This window comes from Sinohyriopsis cumingii, chromosome 17, assembly GCF_028554795.1.
Source record: "Sinohyriopsis cumingii isolate HCF-2022 chromosome 17, ASM2855479v2, whole genome shotgun sequence".
NCBI lineage: Eukaryota > Metazoa > Mollusca > Bivalvia > Unionida > Unionidae > Sinohyriopsis > Sinohyriopsis cumingii.
The window spans coordinates 118,795,711-118,813,184 of NC_142977.1; the positions used below are offsets into that span (position 1 = coordinate 118,795,711).

The window sequence follows — 17,474 nt, forward strand, 5'->3', positions numbered from 1 at the left end:
ATGACTGACATGTGAATCATGGTACTACTTCATAAGATTAATATGATTGACATGTGAATCATGGTACTACTTCATAAGATTAATAAGATTGACATATGAATCATGGTACTACTTCATAACATTAATATGATTGACATATGAATCATGGTACTACTTCATAACATTAATATGACTGACATATGAATCATGGTACTACTTCATAACATTAATATGATTGACATGTGAATCATGGTACTACTTCATAACATTAATATGATTGACATGTGAATCATGGTACTACTTCATAACATTAATATGACTGACATGTGAATCATGGTACTACTTCATAAGATTAATATGACTGACATGTGAATCATGGTACTACTTCATAAGATTAATATGACTGACATGTGAATCATGGTACTACTTCATAACATTAATAAGATTGACATATGAATCATGGTACTACTTCATAACATTAATAAGATTGACATATGAATCATGGTACTACTTCATAACATTAATATGATTGACATATGAATCATGGTACTACTTCATAACATTAATATGACTGACATCTGAATCATGGTACTACTTCATAACATTAATATGATTGACATGTGAATCATGGTACTGCTTCATAACATTAATATGATTGACATGTGAATCATGGTACTACTTCATAACATTAATAAGATTGACATATGAATCATGGTACTACTTCATAGCATTAATACGATTAACATGTGAATCATGATACTACATCATAACATTAATACGATTGACATGAATCATGGTACTACTTCATGACATTAATATGATTGACATGTGAATCATGGTACTGCTTCATAACATTAATATGTTTGACATGTGAATCGTGGTACTACTTCATAACATTAATATGATTGACATGAATCATGGTACTACCTCGTAACATTAATACAATTGACATGTGAATCATGGTACTACTTCATAACAGTAATATGATTGACATGTGAATCATGTATTACAATTACATTGTGATTCATTTCTTGACCAACACAAACATTACAAATGAGCGACTTCAATTCACTATAGATATTAGCGATACAGTACATGAAATATCTTGTAATATATATAACAGAGGTATGAAATATCTTTACGATATACATTTACAAAGTATTAAAATTGTAAGAAATAAAAATACAATAAATATGAAGGTATGTTCACAGCTCATTGTTCATATCTACATGATTCACAAATTGGTAAATGCCTATACTGCTTCTACCTGTAGCAATTCTGAATGCCTAGTTATACATGATTCACAAATTGGTAAATGCCTATACTGCTTCTACCTGTAGCAATTCTGAATGCCTAGTTATACATGATTCACAAATTGGTAAATGCCTATACTGCTTCTACCTGTAGCAATTCTGAATGCCTAGTTATACCTGTCAGCTCTTATATGCAACTCATGCGGCACCTTAACTTGCAAATATTGTTCACCTTGTGTAACTTAACTTGCAAAACTTGTTGCAGGACATTATCTGTAATGCATAAATTAGGTAAGGTATCTATACAAATGTGCATTCATCTGCCAGCTTCACTGTTCAGTAAACATTTAGGTACATATAGTTATTCACACTTATGAACTTCACTACTAGCTTGTGACAGTTTGTTGTTTATTTCGTGTTTTAAAATCATAAAGGGTAGCAACGCAATGATCCAGAAAAGTTGGTACCTATAGAATTACGCTGAAGTTGCATATTTTGTTACTTTTACAGCTTGTATTTCATTTGCAAAATTCTGTCACACGTAAAACTAAGTGGTAATTTTTTTTCTAAATCAGTTAAAAGTGCTCTTTCAATAAAGTTTAACATTGAAAAAATTAAACATATTTCAAGAGAGTGAATGTTTGAAAGAAGCAGAAAAACATTAGAATAACACTACCTGTCATTCACCATCCTCCTGGCTGGCGTCCATCCATTAGTGCAAGTTTATTATTGCTACTCCTCATCAACAACACCTTTCCCTTGATGGCTAGTGCCCAGATAACTTGTAACTGCTTATAACGCAGGGTCAGGCATGAATCCCATTTTTGTCCTTTGAAAATACCTAATGATATGGCCCCTGTTTGTTTGAACATGAAGAAAATTGCGATCAAGATTGGTAAATGAAACCTTGATATATTGCTTGTTTTATTGTTGAAAACATCAATTAGTGCCTGGACCTGGAAATTTTTGTAACTTTTAATAAAAGTAACATAATTTTTATATTTTCATTTTTGTTTTTAAAATAGACAATTTTAAGTACACTGTAAGTAACGATACATGATGAAATGTTAATCAATTAAATATCATTGATGCGTACTGGTGACAGTACTTTAAGAGATAAATACCTGTTAAATACATCTTTATTATTTTTCAGTGCAGTCATTTTAAAGATAATGTGCCTCTTGTATTCTTATGTTGAAAATGTTGATCAGTGGTCACTGCGATGGCCATGAGCATTTCCATGAGAACCTAATTAAGTACCGTGTTTTGATCCCCTTTGACCTTAGGGTTAACATCAAATTTATGGAAGATTTGCATCTTGGGATCAAGGTCATAATGCTGCTCAATCTTTTGACCTTGGGATCAAGGTCATAATGCTGCTCAATCTTTTGACCTTGGGATCAAGGTCATAATGCTGCTTAATCTTTTGTCCTTGGGATCAAGGTCATAATGCTGCTCAATCTTTTGACCTTGATATCAAGCTCATAGTGTTTACAGTAATGTTTTGAGAGTGTGCTTTACATGCAGGCCCTGGTATCCTTCTTTACAAATTTTATTTCTTCATTTCAGGACAAGGTACTTATCAATCAGTGGAAGGATGAAATTATAAATGGCTTTAAAATGTCAACCCAGATCATGGCCAACATGAACAAAAAAGCAAGCAAGATGTATGGTGCTGACATAACGCATAGTCCCAGTACAGAAAACTTTAGACCTCCATTTGAACATCAGAATAGCAATGGAAGCTAGAAATACAAATGCCAAAGCACAGCAAGAAATAACAAGCTCCAAAGTGCAAGAGAAAATCAGTCCACAGTTCCATGCAATTCTATTGATTTCATATCCTTGTGATGTGTACCAGTTTTTAGAATTCTTACTGTCATCTTTTGTACCAAGAGTACTCTGTCTGAAGCAAAAAACAAAGATCTATTTGCTATGGAAACCAGAGTATGTCCTCACCATGGAAACCATATTGGTACTTGGTAGCCATATCAACCAAAGTTACAGATTATTAAAGAGCTGTTTATATCCATTTTTATCTAACACTGAGGAAAAGGAACACTCTTGAAAAAGGAACACTTATTTTTTCTTCTTGATTAAATCAATGTGGGCAAAATTCCTCTCACCTTTATATATATATAACATGGCACAAAACTAAACAAAGACCTGTACTTTTTCATAATCAAAATCTTTGTATTCGTATCATGGCTTAAAGATTTTGATTGAAAACAAGTTTATGAAATTGAATTTTTGTGGACTATGATGACTGAAAGCATATTGTTACAAAGAAGTTAGTATCTACCTATTACTGAACAGTTAAGGGTGAAGACACTCTATTCAGAAGGATTATTCATTGTTCAGTAGAAGAGGATGACTAAAAACAGATCTGAATTGTGAGCCAGTCTTTATCAGCAAAATATGATGAATTTTAAGCGAGGGTTGATCTCAGCATATCTAGATTAGCGTACACTCAAGTGATGGTTTTAGCCGTCACCAAAACTTGACAATTTTCTACATGTGTACCATATTGTAGTGAATAGTTTATAACTTTTGTACATGACATTCATGTTGTGTACTGTTAAGTTCTGAGAGAACTTTCATATTTATATGGATCTGAGAATTCCACAGATTTTGGATTTTTATCAATGAAGAAACATAAAATTATGCTACATCTTTTTTTGTTTTATGTTCTTACCAAAGATTTCAAGTACAAAGGGTTTTACACCAAGGAACTATCAGAAAACAAGAACAGAATTTTAAATATTTCTTTCTTAGAATTGAGAAAGGTTTTATTTAATTCAGATTTATAAGGGACAGTTTTTTTTTACTCATTATGAAAGGAAAAGATTTGTCTTTAAGCACAACTTGGATTATACATTAGTCACAGCAATGAGACTGTTTCAGTGCAATCCTATAGAGATTGTTGCATGATGACAAAAGGAATCCAAATGATTTTTGAGATTGTGGCATGATGACAAAAGGAATCCAAATGATTTTAGAGATTGTTGCATGATGACAAAAGTAATCCAAATGAATTTTGAGATTGTTGCATGATGACAAAAGGAATCCAAGATTGTAGCATGATGACAAGGAATCCAAATGATTTTTGAGATTGTTGCATGATGACAAAAGGAATCCAAATGAGTTTTGCAGAGGATAGACATTACTACTATGAATAAATAGACTTTCTGTGATTAGAATATGGAATCTCTTTTTTTATGTGAAAATCACAAAGAGAAGTGAAAATTATTTACGAAAGGAAATTCCTGAGACTTTATGGACATAGTGTAGTTTTTCAATAATTATGAATTTAAATGTGAGTGATGTGAATGTTTTTAATTTCTCACTTTAACACCTTTTAGTCTTTTCATTCATCAGTTTGAATCTCATTTTATATAAAGAATAATGAGTGGGTATTTTCGTCTGTCCGAGCACAAGTATGTTTGAGATATTTGCAGATGATTCTAAATACATGCATGTATCTATGTGATGGTCAGTCTTTACAATAACAGCTTCAGAACTGGGACAGAGCAAATATTGTGATGAGTCAGAAAAATCAATTGTTTGCAGAATAATGTTTCTTGAAGTCAAGTGTATTAGTAGAGAACTCTCACTGTAATGCCCTTTAGTGTGACACATTTCTTGTTATAATGCAAATGGATCCCAGTAAAATTGTATGATTTTCTTCATTAAGGCATTCTCACTATAAGGCAGTATGTGTCTCCTATAAACAGTGTTATAATGAGGGAGTAATTATCATGTGCTTTATTTTAAGGTAGTGTCACCATAAGGTGGTATACTTTATGGCTTCCATGGATGCTGTTATAATGGAGTGCTTTATTTTAAGGTAGTGTCACCATAAGGTGGTATACTTTATGGCTTCCATGGATGCCGTTGTAATGGAGTGCTTTTAAGGTAGTGTCACCATAAGGTGGTATACTTTATGGCTTCCATGGATGCCGTTATAATGGAGTGCTTTTACCATATTTGTGTGTCATTTAAACTAATTTATGGCCAGTTAGGCGCTTTATACCAATGAATTTTCATGCCAAGTATATTGTGGTCCCCCCCCCAATCCCTTTTTGTCAGGGATTATTATTTATTATTTCTGTTTAAAAAAAAAGTAATATCACAAAATTATGTGCAGCATCAAAGTTACAGATTTCAAAATCATTCTTTTTCTTCTTCTTAATAATTACAGAGAAACCCATTTGAAAAATGAACTTTTGCCAATTATTGTGTCACACTTCCATGGGTTGTAAGAAAGCAGATAATTGTCAGATGTGTTTTGACAGTGTAAAAAGTTCATAGTTTGTACCCATCATGCACTGTTACCAAGTGTGAAGATAGCAACCAATCACTGCAGTTAGGGGAGGTGGGGCTCAATTCAGGCTGGCCATTATGGGGTGACATTACCTCTGTGCAAATTACATCATTGATCAACCAATCATTGGACAAGGTTTTACTGCTACCGGTCTTTAATATTGGCTTGCTAATTCAGCAAAAAGTGAATTCTGGGAAATCAGTAAAATATTTTTTAAATGAATTTTTTTCTTAGGGTGAAACATTGCTTGATCACTCATTCGAATTATGTGCTGCACTTTAATGTAGCTGAAAATTTGCTTAATTAGAGTTTTCATTGTATTGATACAAATCGGTTTTGGGATGCAGTCAAACTTCTGTAAGTCCTAGCACCATGGTTGGACTCGAAACTTTAAAAGGGGACGTCATAATTAGATTTTTTTGCATATTTAATTTAGATAACCTTGGAGTGATTCTGAAAGTTTATGATGTAAATCTTGTAGATCCTTATTTTTTACTCTGATTTCAAATGTTCTTGGAGATCATTCTTTTATTCTTTATTTACTTGTAAATCTTTATATTTTTGATAATAAAAAAAGTTACAGAAATTGATTACTTTCACAAGTGTTTGGGATAATTTCATTGTACACATATGCCAGCCCAGTAAATATTAATGTGTTAAAGATAATTAACATTTTTCCAACAAGGTAAGAATTTAATAAACTAAAATTATTGCCTGATTTTCATTTCTTAATGTATTAATGGCAGGCAAACTTAGGGATATTGTTGATGACTGGTATCTCTCTCGCTTTCTCACATTTGAGTCTTATCATATTACTACTGTATTAGATATTTCCCGCAAATACATGTAGCAACAGTGGAAATTTGATTGTGTACCCTAATTAAGAAATTTCCATAACATGCTTCAACACATCTTGACTTCATTTGTTTCTCAAGCAGTGAGAAGTTCTTTTTGTCAGTAAAGATATTTTGCATTAAAATGAAACATTTTGCCCTGCCTGTCTGTCAACACCATAGATTAACTTAATTATTAAACACTTACGGGTTTTACTTTCCCGTTATTTTAATGCCATGTTATTTCACCTTTGGAGGGATGGAATATAGCTTGGAGATGAGCTCCACGTACAATTCATGGTCAGCTTGTTTGTTTTTATGTGTCTCTTCAATGAATTTCTAATAGTAAGATTTATTTAATTTTATTGGGGTCACTTTATTCAAAACATGAATGCTGTTATATATGGAAATTATATGCTGAAAATCCTATTTGCACATGCTTTGTATTCCATTTTGTTACCCATATATTTTTCGCATTTCCTACTTGTCTGAATTTCTAGTTTCCCTATACAACATTTGACAAGGTTGTTACATATTCCTTGACAATGTGTTCTTTACCCTGGATAACATTTGACAAGGTTGATACATATTCCTTGACAGCATGTTCTTTACCCTGGACTACATTTGACAAGGTTTATACATATTCCTTGACAGTGCATTCTTTACCCTGGACTACATTTGACAAGGTTGATACATATTCCTTGACAGTGTGTTCTTTACCCTGGACTACATTTTAAAAGGTTTATACATATTCCTTGACAGAGTGTTCTTTACCCTGGACTACATTTTAAAAGGTTGATACATATTCCTTGACAGTGTGTTCTTTACCCTGGACTACATTTGACAAGGTTGATACATATTCCTTGACAGAGTGTTCTTTACCCTGGACTACATTTTAAAAGGTTGATACATATTCCTTGACAGAGTGTTCTTTACCCTGGACTACATTTTAAAAGGTTGATACATATTCCTTGACAGTGTGTTCTTTACCCTGGACTACATTTTAAAAGGTTGATACATATTTCTTGACAGAGTGTTCTTTACCCTGGACTACATTTTTAAAGGTTGATACATATTCCTTGACAGAGTGTTCTTTACCCTGGACTACATTTTAAAAGGTTGATACATATTCCTTGACAGAGTGTTCTTTACCCTGGACTACATTTTAAAAGGTTGATACATATTCCTTGACAGAGTGTTCTTTACCCTGGACTACATTTTTAAAGGTTGATACATATTTTGACGTGTTTAATGTAGAAAGATCTGTAATCGTCATTTTGTTGAATTGGATGGACAGCATGATCATATTCAGGGGCAGTATGTTTGTTTTTAATTATTCATCTTTTTTAAATTCAGAATTTGCATCAATGTTGATTTACCTGTCACATGGTCATATTCAGGGGACTATATTTGTTTGAAATATTCACCTTTTGTTCATTCAGAAAATGCATCCATTTCGATATACCTGTAACTTAATTTTGCTCATTATAGTAAACGTCCATAATCTGTGACTGGTGTAGATCTAAATCGGTATCAATTCTCTCAATCTCCTTTTGACCAACTATCATGTTTTTCTACTGACAACTTACTCTCAGGTTCCAAGTCAGAGATCTTCATTTTGCATACACTGCTTGAAATATATAAATTAACTAGCACTTTATCCACTGTCTTGTTCTTCAAATGATTTGATTTAGAATGAATTGTTTTACCTTGCCATATATACTTGCTTATAAGTTGAGTCAAACAGAAAACAAAAAAGATCCTGATCTGCCGTAGCATAATGCACCTGCACATTCAGGTCTCTGTTGTTTTACTGATTACTCCTATCAAACTGCACAGACTCCAGTATGCCTGTGTATTATTTGCCTGCAGATCTGGGTGTGTGCAGTTTACAGTTGGTCTTGACTTACAAGTAGATAACAGTACTTTGTGATCACAAAAAATGGATATATCAATATGTAACCAGTCAAAACATCGACTTGTTCCATACTGCCACAAATTGAGCCTAATATGTGGTCTCATGAATGAATATGGACACATATGAGCAACAACACAATATTCTTAATATAACACAGTTCTACCCTGTTATAACATCTCATTATAACATGATTTATAACATTATTCATTACTGCTATGTATAAAAATCGTATTATTTGACAAAATTAATTGCACAAATAGTATAAAATGAAAAAATACACCTCACCCACAGCACATCAAATATTTGGCAGTTCTCACTCTACTGTATTTTAGTCAATAACATGGCCAGGAATTCTGGACCCCAGCTACTCCATTATAATATGGGAGAGTTGTGTTTCTTAATCTGATGGAGTGACCTGTATAAGTAAGACTAATAATAATTGTAGTGTTGGTCAGTTAGAGGATAACTCTTCAGTTACATCCTTTTTTAAAGTAATTTTGTTTTCTTCTGGAGATGTTTCCTTTTTAGTTTGACAAGTTTTCATGTATAGAAGTTATAGGTCATTGTGACTTAATAGAAGTTATAGGGCATTGTGACTTAATCAGACTGCAGTAATGCATTGTAAGGAAAATGTCCTTTGACCTCAGATTCTCATGAAGCACTTGTTTGAAAATGTGTACTCATTTATACCCGTTGTAATCAATCAGTATGGCATGTTGATTTCATAATAATTCATACTAGATCAGTGATATCTACTTTTAATACAATTTATTGTGAGTTCATTTACGTTAATTGGTATTCCATGGATCATTACTTTCATGGGTTTCAGCAACCACTAAATCCACCAAAATTGTTAGCCTATGGAAAATGGTGAATTTACAGTAATTTTATTTCAAGTCGATATGTAGTTCATGTTATATTTTAGATTTGCAGATGTTACCCATTTTCTGTTACAACATCAAAATTTGTCAGATGTCATTGGCTCTACCAGTTATATAACACCCAGGAGAATAACATTTCAGCTGTTTGGGGGTGGGGACAGTATCTAAAAGTGAATTAAAATGGTAGCAGTCCCACATTTGCAGATGCATGTGAATGGTGTTTTGACAGATATCCATTATACTTGCTTTGCTGGTATGTCTCTTAGTTAGACCAATTTTGCAACAACAGTACTACTTGGTGGGTGGGTGGGTAGGCCTGGGATGTTTATAAAAAATATTCTTGCTCTATTATATAGAAAAAGTTAAATACAATATTTTTGTGGCAAAATTTAGAAAGGTTTTATTTAAAAAATATCGCAGGTTCCCCCAACAAAAAATTACAGTTCATCCATACATTCAAGATCTTACTGTACTTGTGTTTATCGGTATAACTTCTAGGTCCCAAATACAGAAATTAAGATTTGATTTTGCAAGGTTGAGTTCCATAGGAATCCATGGTGACTTTGTAGTTTGCCTGCCAGACTCTGCAGAAAGTCAGTTGATTTGCTGTGCCATAAAACACCAGACCAGACTTTCTACACCAGGCATGGGCAACTTTCTCAGGGTGAAGGCTGGATAGGTGATTTTGAAAGCTACACCCTACAGTGTAAATTAATGGGTAAAAACAGGTCACTGGCCAGGTCCAGCCCATGGGTCCTATTTTGCTGACCTCTGTTCTATTCCAACTATCTTACCCATTTAGCTTTGTACTAACGGATCACCTCCATAGGTCCCATTCATTTATTGCAAAACAAAACACTTACCATAGGTCCCATTCATGCATTGCACCTAACAAAACACCACTATTGTGCATATTACTTGTATATAAAAGCCACTAAACTGGCTTTTTATGAAGGTCATTTTTTGATGGTCACCTGAGTGGTTGCCATGCACATGTCTGAGTATACTATAATACACAGAAGACTTATCAGCCCGTACAGTTTTATTGTAACCTTACTGAAATTTCCCTTAAATTATGTAGAGAACAATAATGTGAAAAGCTGATTGATTGGAGTTGGTCAGGGAAACAGAATACCTCAGATGCTGTAATACACCGATTCTTTTCAAGCAGATTGCATTCTGGGAATGTCATCCAGCAAACCAAAACTTGTCAAACAAAAATCAGTCACCTTTAAAGTACCAAAGCATATTAAGAAATATTCAAGGCTACAATCATGTTTGTTAGACATTGTGTCATGTTGAGTCGAGTCTTGTTCATGGTGGGGAGATGATTGCCACCACAGCATGAAATTTAAAAAAACAGCAAAGATAACATCATATTGAGAGAGCTAGCAAGAAACCATTAACCTTCATGGTTTTTTTTAGAACTGCAGTTTCTGAAACTTATTTGGAGGCCATTAGGGTCCAGGTGTACTTTACAAACCTTTTAGATCACACTTATGAAAGTTTTAAGTGCATTTTATTCCAATTCAGCTAAAGCGGTACATAATATTACACCTTTCTGACAATTAGTCCGAGAAAATTACAGACTGCTATACTGGGGTCTTGGTATGGTTGGCAGGTCTGACAATATTTGACTCAATTATACCATAGCTCTCTACTGTACTACTAAAACTGGTCTGACAATATTTGACTCAATTATACCATAGCTTTCTACTGTACTACTAAAACTGGTCTGACAATATTCAACTCAATTATACCATAGCTTTTTACTGTACTACTAAAACTGGTCTGACAATATTTGACTCAGTTATACCATAGCTTTCTACTGTACTACTAAAACTGGTCTGACAATATTTGACTCAGTTATACCATAGCTTTCTACTGTACTACTAAAACTGGTCTGACAATATTTGACTCAGTTATACCATAGCTTTCTACTGTACTACTAAAACTGGTCTGACAATATTTGACTCAATTATACCATAGCTTTCTACTGTACTACTAAAGCTGGTCTGACAATATTTGACTCAATTATACCATAGCTTTCTACTGTACTACTAAAATTTTTGAGAATATTTTACTGGTTAGAGCTTGTTAATTAAAACTTTTGTAGCCAGTATTTAGGACTTGTATTTATGAAGGAAAATATCAAAACAGTGTAATAATTAAAGCAGTCTTTTTCAGACAATCAGTATGAATTTCCTCAGATACCTGACTTCTAAATTTACCCCAGGTACAACTATATGCTTAAAAAAACATTGCTTTTATGCCAGTGAAAAGCAATCAACATTGTGAATTTATGAAAACATGAAACTTGAATAAATTTTTAAGTAATTTAATCCAGGTATGGTTTCGTAAGACTGTAATTAGGGCTCTGCATTGAGATGCTGGACCCTTATAGCAATTCACCTTTTCCATCTGTTCACATTTATAACCACCAAAGCTCTGACAGACCTTACACATGGTGGATGAATTGCCTGTTACACAGAGATGTACTTTTTGAAAGTTTCATCTTTTCAGGTCATTTTTATTGCTCTTTATCCGTCAGTTTTAAATCTCTACTGAAGCAGATAATCAGTACAGCCCAGAAATGAAACCTTTCAAAATGCTATTTGGTATTAACCTTCAACATGTAATTTGGTATTAACCTTTCAAAATGCAATTTGGTATTAACCTTTCAAAATGCAATTTGGTATTAACCTTTCAACATGCAATTTGGTATTAACCTTCAACATGCAATTTGGTATTAACCTTCAATATGCAATTTGGTATTAACCTTTCAATATGCAATTTGGTATTAACCTTTAAATATGCAATTTGGTATTAACCTTTCAAAATGCAATTTGGTATTAACCTTTCAACATGCAATTTGGTATTAACCTTTCAACATGCAATTTGGTATTGACCTTTCAACATGCAATTTGGTATTAACCTTTCAGCATGCAATTTGGTATTAACCTTTAAATATGCAATTTGGTATTGACCTTTCAACATGCAATTTGGTATTAACCTTTCAACATGCAATTTGGTATTGACCTTTCAACATGCAATTTGGTATTAACCTTTCAATATGCAATTTGGTATTGACCTTCAACATTGTATCACATCTATAAACACCTTTTATGGGCTTTGTCTTGTCAATTGCGTTTTGGATGTAACTATGGCCCATGTCAATTACCTTTTTATCATCACATGGGATGTTGGTTGTAGCAAAGATAACTAAAAAAAACAAACATTCAGCATATTGTAATGCAATTGGGTATGAAAATGTCACAGATTACTTGTACCTTTTATGGAGTTATTCCCCTTGTTAAGGCCATTTAGTCCATTATATGCCCCTTGTCAAGCAAATTTTGTCTTCACTTGGAAACTAAAAATGTTGATTAGAATCAGCATAGTCGCGAACCATTCAATATATTCTGATGGAATTTCGATTAGAGCATCATTTCTCTGTATGTAATGGCTATGGGTTTGTCCTGTCTATACAATTATGAAAGACTTTTGGCCCTTTTCAGTTAAGTTCATAACTTTTTGTGGGATGTTGCTTGTAATTAACATTACTCATGCAGTGCATTCAAAATATTCTCCTATAACTTTTAAATCAGAAATGTTTCCAAAGACTGAGAATTCTTTTTTATGGATTTTGCCTCATCTGATCCATTTTGGACAGAATTATGGCACTTTTTGATCAACTTCACATCTTTACATGTGATGTTGGTTGTATTGATTAGTTGATCATTTAGAAGAGTTGAAGCCCCTGAATTACCAGCGCCTCTCAGTGTTGCCTTCCCAACACCAATTCCCTAGTTCAGGGCTCAAGGAAGCAAACTGTAGTGAGGTAGGGTGATGCATCCACCATTATTGCTTGTGTTAACAGTGTTTATCCTAATGTTACAAAGTTCACATTTTATAATGCAGCCACATCAGCAACTATCCTTATATTGAGTTAGTTGCATGCAGTCTCTGTGTTAATTTATTGGTGCTTGAAGAATTTGTAAAAACAAATTTATAGATACCATTTATTATGAAGACAAAAAAATTACAATTGTTATTAGAATGATCTAAGATGATCCGTAAGTTATTTTCAAAAGGAAAGATGATGCACAAACATACTGTACATACTCGCTTATAAGTTGAGTCAAACTACAAATAACAATGATCCTGATCTGCTGTAGCATAATGTGCTTGCAAATCAGCGTCTATGTTATTTGTTCTACTGATTACTCCTTATAAACTGCAGAGACACAGATCATTATGTGACAGTAGATCTGGGTCTATGCAGTTTGACTAAACTTAAGAGCAAGTATATATATTCCTCAGTAAATAAATGTTATTGCATCATGACTTTCGAATAATAAAAGGATAGCAGTTGACAGTAATAGATTTTATATGTGGGTTTATGACACTAAACTCTGCCCCTCCCCATTCCTTTGAGCATCACATCAACCACCCATTCTTAGAACAAGGAACTGATGGCTCAGTGGTTAGGATGTCCTTGGGCAAGGCTATTTTCTCCTCTGCACTAAATTAGCTTTTTACATTGCTATGTGTAAAACACCAAACCAAACGAGTACCTTCAGCATCACATTCACCTAGCATATAGTCATTATCCTAGTGAAGAAATCTGGCTAGCATTGTAACAAATTTTGTAGAAAAACCCCCAAACCCATTTTTGTTATAAAAAAAATTCTGAACAGCTTTATTGATATAGTCTATAAAATTCTGTCTTAAAATTTGCAGTAATTTTAAGGCCAACTGAAAAAAGGTTTCAACACCGATAACTGATAAGTTTTATACATGGGAGAAAAACTGGTTATTTTGAGTTCTTGTCAGATTTTGAGGAAAAATGGACATTAATCAGTATTTTTTCAAAATGACTATTAATGTATTTACAACACATTCATGAAGAACAAATATGGCATCAGTTATGCCCTTGATAGAAATTTAGGGACAAGAAAATAATAAAACTATGCAAGTTTTATAGTTTTTCATCTTATGTATTTATAATTTCATAGTTGGTAGTTATATATTGCAATTCCAGAAAAAAATGTACACGTATATATCCAGTGATTTTCATGCATGCAAAAACACTTTTAATATACAACATTTAAGAAACAATAAGGGCAGGTAGTTGTGCATGCATATTAGCAAATCCCTATACAATTCCTGATTACTTTTGCATTTCATGGTAATTTTTATATTCCTGACTGGTACTTAAACAAGAAAGATCATATATAACATAACAACCCCCGACTCTTTATTGTTATTTTTAATTTAATACATAGTTCTTAGGACTATATGTTTAACTGCCAGCCGAATAAATGTACCCAGGGATGTGCTTTTTATCATAAAAGAATATCATTTGGAGACCACTGCTATGAGATCTTCTGTCACTGAAGACTGGGTTCTCCATGCAGTTTTATTGATTATATTGTGTTACACCCTGTATAGAGATCACCTTTCTTGATAGACCCCTCATTTTTGCAAAGGGGGAGGGGGATTTCAATGCAGGTTCTTTTGTCCATTGAAAACAATATAAGGACCATGGTCCTTTAAAGATGTATGTCTCTTGTGTAAAATTAAATACATAGTTTTTTTTTTTAAATGTTACAGAAATGCTGTCTCTTTAAAAGCAGGTGCCCTTTGTATAAAGATGTCTGTCATGGCAGTTTGCACTTTATGTTATAATAAAAATAAATTTTACTCGTCTTCAGATCCAGGATACACAATGCAGAATTGATTCATGTAAAACTTAAGTTTGTAAGGAGGCTGAATCATCTCTGCATTGGGTCAGTTTAATAAACATTGACTGCTGTATAGTGGGAATATAAAATGCTGTGAATTCATTCATTTTCTTATGTGTCAAATTTTGGTGCTTATGTGCACAAACATAGATGATAAATATGTCAGTACTTACATGTATGGTTTGGAAAAGGGTTTCTGTTGTTTTCAATGAGAACTCGTTCATCAATCTCTGGATTGTACCAATGATGAAATCTACAGGAAATATTGACTCCAATAGTATATATGTTTAATGATATGTACATATCATTCAAGTTTTTATAATTCTTTGTAATATTTCCAAGATGTATTTTCCATCACATTTTTTTCTAAATCGTTTTACTTTGTATGTTCCTGGTGAACATGACTGTTTAAGTCAGATCCACTTGCACAATGCACAGACCCATATTTGCCTTTACATAATGCACTTCAATCAGATTTCGGTCTATGCAGTTTGTTAGGGTTAAACAGTAAAACAAAACCATAGACCCTGATTTCTCGATGCATTTTGAGACAAAAGATCAGGGTCGTTGCTGTTCGCACTTGGATCAGACATTTATGAGAGTACATTTGATAAATCGGTTTTTATTTGCTCTAATTGAGCAGTAATTTTTCTTGTGTAAACTGTTAGTCTATTTGTGTGCACACTGATGTTCAACAGCTGTATGATAATTATGGATGTATTTATTTCTGAGAGATATAGTCTTAATTTATTAGCAATGTTGATGTTTCTCTCTCTCAACGTGCAATGTACATTTACTATGACATTTTTTTCTTTCTCCATTATTTACACTGTAACAGGTCTAACTAGTTGTTCATTACTGTATCACTAAGAATGTTGAAAACTGTGACCACTGTTTTACATGGATTTACATGTGACAAGGCCCTGATGACGGTCCTTACATGTGTAAAAAAAAATCTCACAGGTATTGAAACTGAAATAAAATACTTTTAAAAAGCGTGGATTCTTGCGTAATAATTTGTTTGCATGCAATATATTGAAATACTAAATACCCAAGTTACAGGCTCAGAGGCATGCAGATGGTCTAACACTAAAGTCATGAAGATGGTCTAACACTAAAGTCATGAAGATGGTCTAACACTAATGTCATGAAGATGGTCTAACACTAATGTCATGAAGATGGTCCAACACTAAAGTCATGAAGATGGTCTAACACTAAAGTCATGAGGATGGTCTAATAATAAAATGAGGATGGCAAACCATGCTTTCTTCATACTCTAGCATTGACAGTATACAAAATGTATTGCCTGTACATTATCAAGGGGTTTTAAAAGGTATGCATCATCAGTTATATATGTGCTTACTCATGTATAACATACTAACTTAAACTTTTTGGTTTTCCTTTTGATATTTTTATGAGATAGGCTCAGTTTAGAGTAAGAATTTAACAAATAGTGTATGATAGGTTATATAAATTGTGTATGATAGGTTGTGTAAATAGTGTATGATAGAATAGGTTGTGTAAATAGTGTATGATAGAATAGGTTGTGTAGTGTACAATAGAATAGGTTGTATAACTGTATGCTAGGTTGTGTAAGTAGTGTACAGTAGAATAGCTTGTGTAAATAGTGTACAGTATAATAGCTTGTGTAATTACCTATGTCAAATTTTACTCTGAAGATCTGACATAAAAATGTGTCCATAGAACGCTGATGACATTCCAACACCTTCAATATACCAGTAGCATTGACACAAGTAGAACACTGATGACATTCCAACGCCTTCAATACACCAGCAGCATTGACACAAGTAGAACACTGATGACATTCCAACACCTTCAATACACCAGTAGCATTGACACCAGTAGAACACTGATGACATTCCAATGCCTTCAATACACCAGTAGCATTGACACAAGTAGAACACTGATGACATTCCAACACCTTCAATACACCAGTAGCACTGAAACAAGTAGAACGGTGACATTCCAACACCTTCAATACACCAGTAGCATTGACACCTGTTGAACACTTATGACATTCCAACACCTTCAATACACCAGTAGCACTGACACCAGTAGAACACTAATGACATTCCAACACCTTCAATACACCAGTAGCATTGACACCAGTAGAACACTGATGACATTCCAACACCTTCAGGACAACAGTAGCATTGACACAAGTAGAACACTGATGACATTCCAACACCTTCAATACACCAGTAGCATTGACACCAGTAGAACACTGATGACATTCCAACACCTTCAATACACCAGTAGCATTGACACCAGTAGAACACTGATGACATTCCAACACCTTCAATACACCAGTAGCATTGACACAAGTAGAACACTGATGACATTCCAAAACCTTCAATAAACCAGTAGCATTGACACAAGTAGAACAATGATGACATTCCAACACCTTCAATACACCAGTAGCATTGACACAAGTAGAACACTGATGACATTCCAAAACCTTCAATACACCAGTAGCATTGACACAAGTAGAACACTGATGACATTCCAACACCTTCAA

General features: G+C 33.5%; 1 protein-coding gene across 2 annotated transcripts in view; it reads left to right on the plus strand.

Moving 5' to 3' along the window:
- Positions 1-15,931, plus strand: part of LOC149779740 (G protein-coupled receptor kinase 3-like) — a 345,786-nt gene extending 329,855 nt beyond the window's left edge. For both annotated transcript variants that reach the window (XM_089940600.1, XM_089940601.1), the window contains exon 19: positions 2,802-15,931. In XM_089940600.1, coding sequence (XP_089796726.1) covers positions 2,802-2,981 — 180 coding nt within the window. In that variant the 3' untranslated portion in view covers positions 2,982-15,931. The remainder of the gene's footprint in view (positions 1-2,801) is intronic.
- Positions 15,932-17,474: the final 1,543 nt, after the last annotated feature.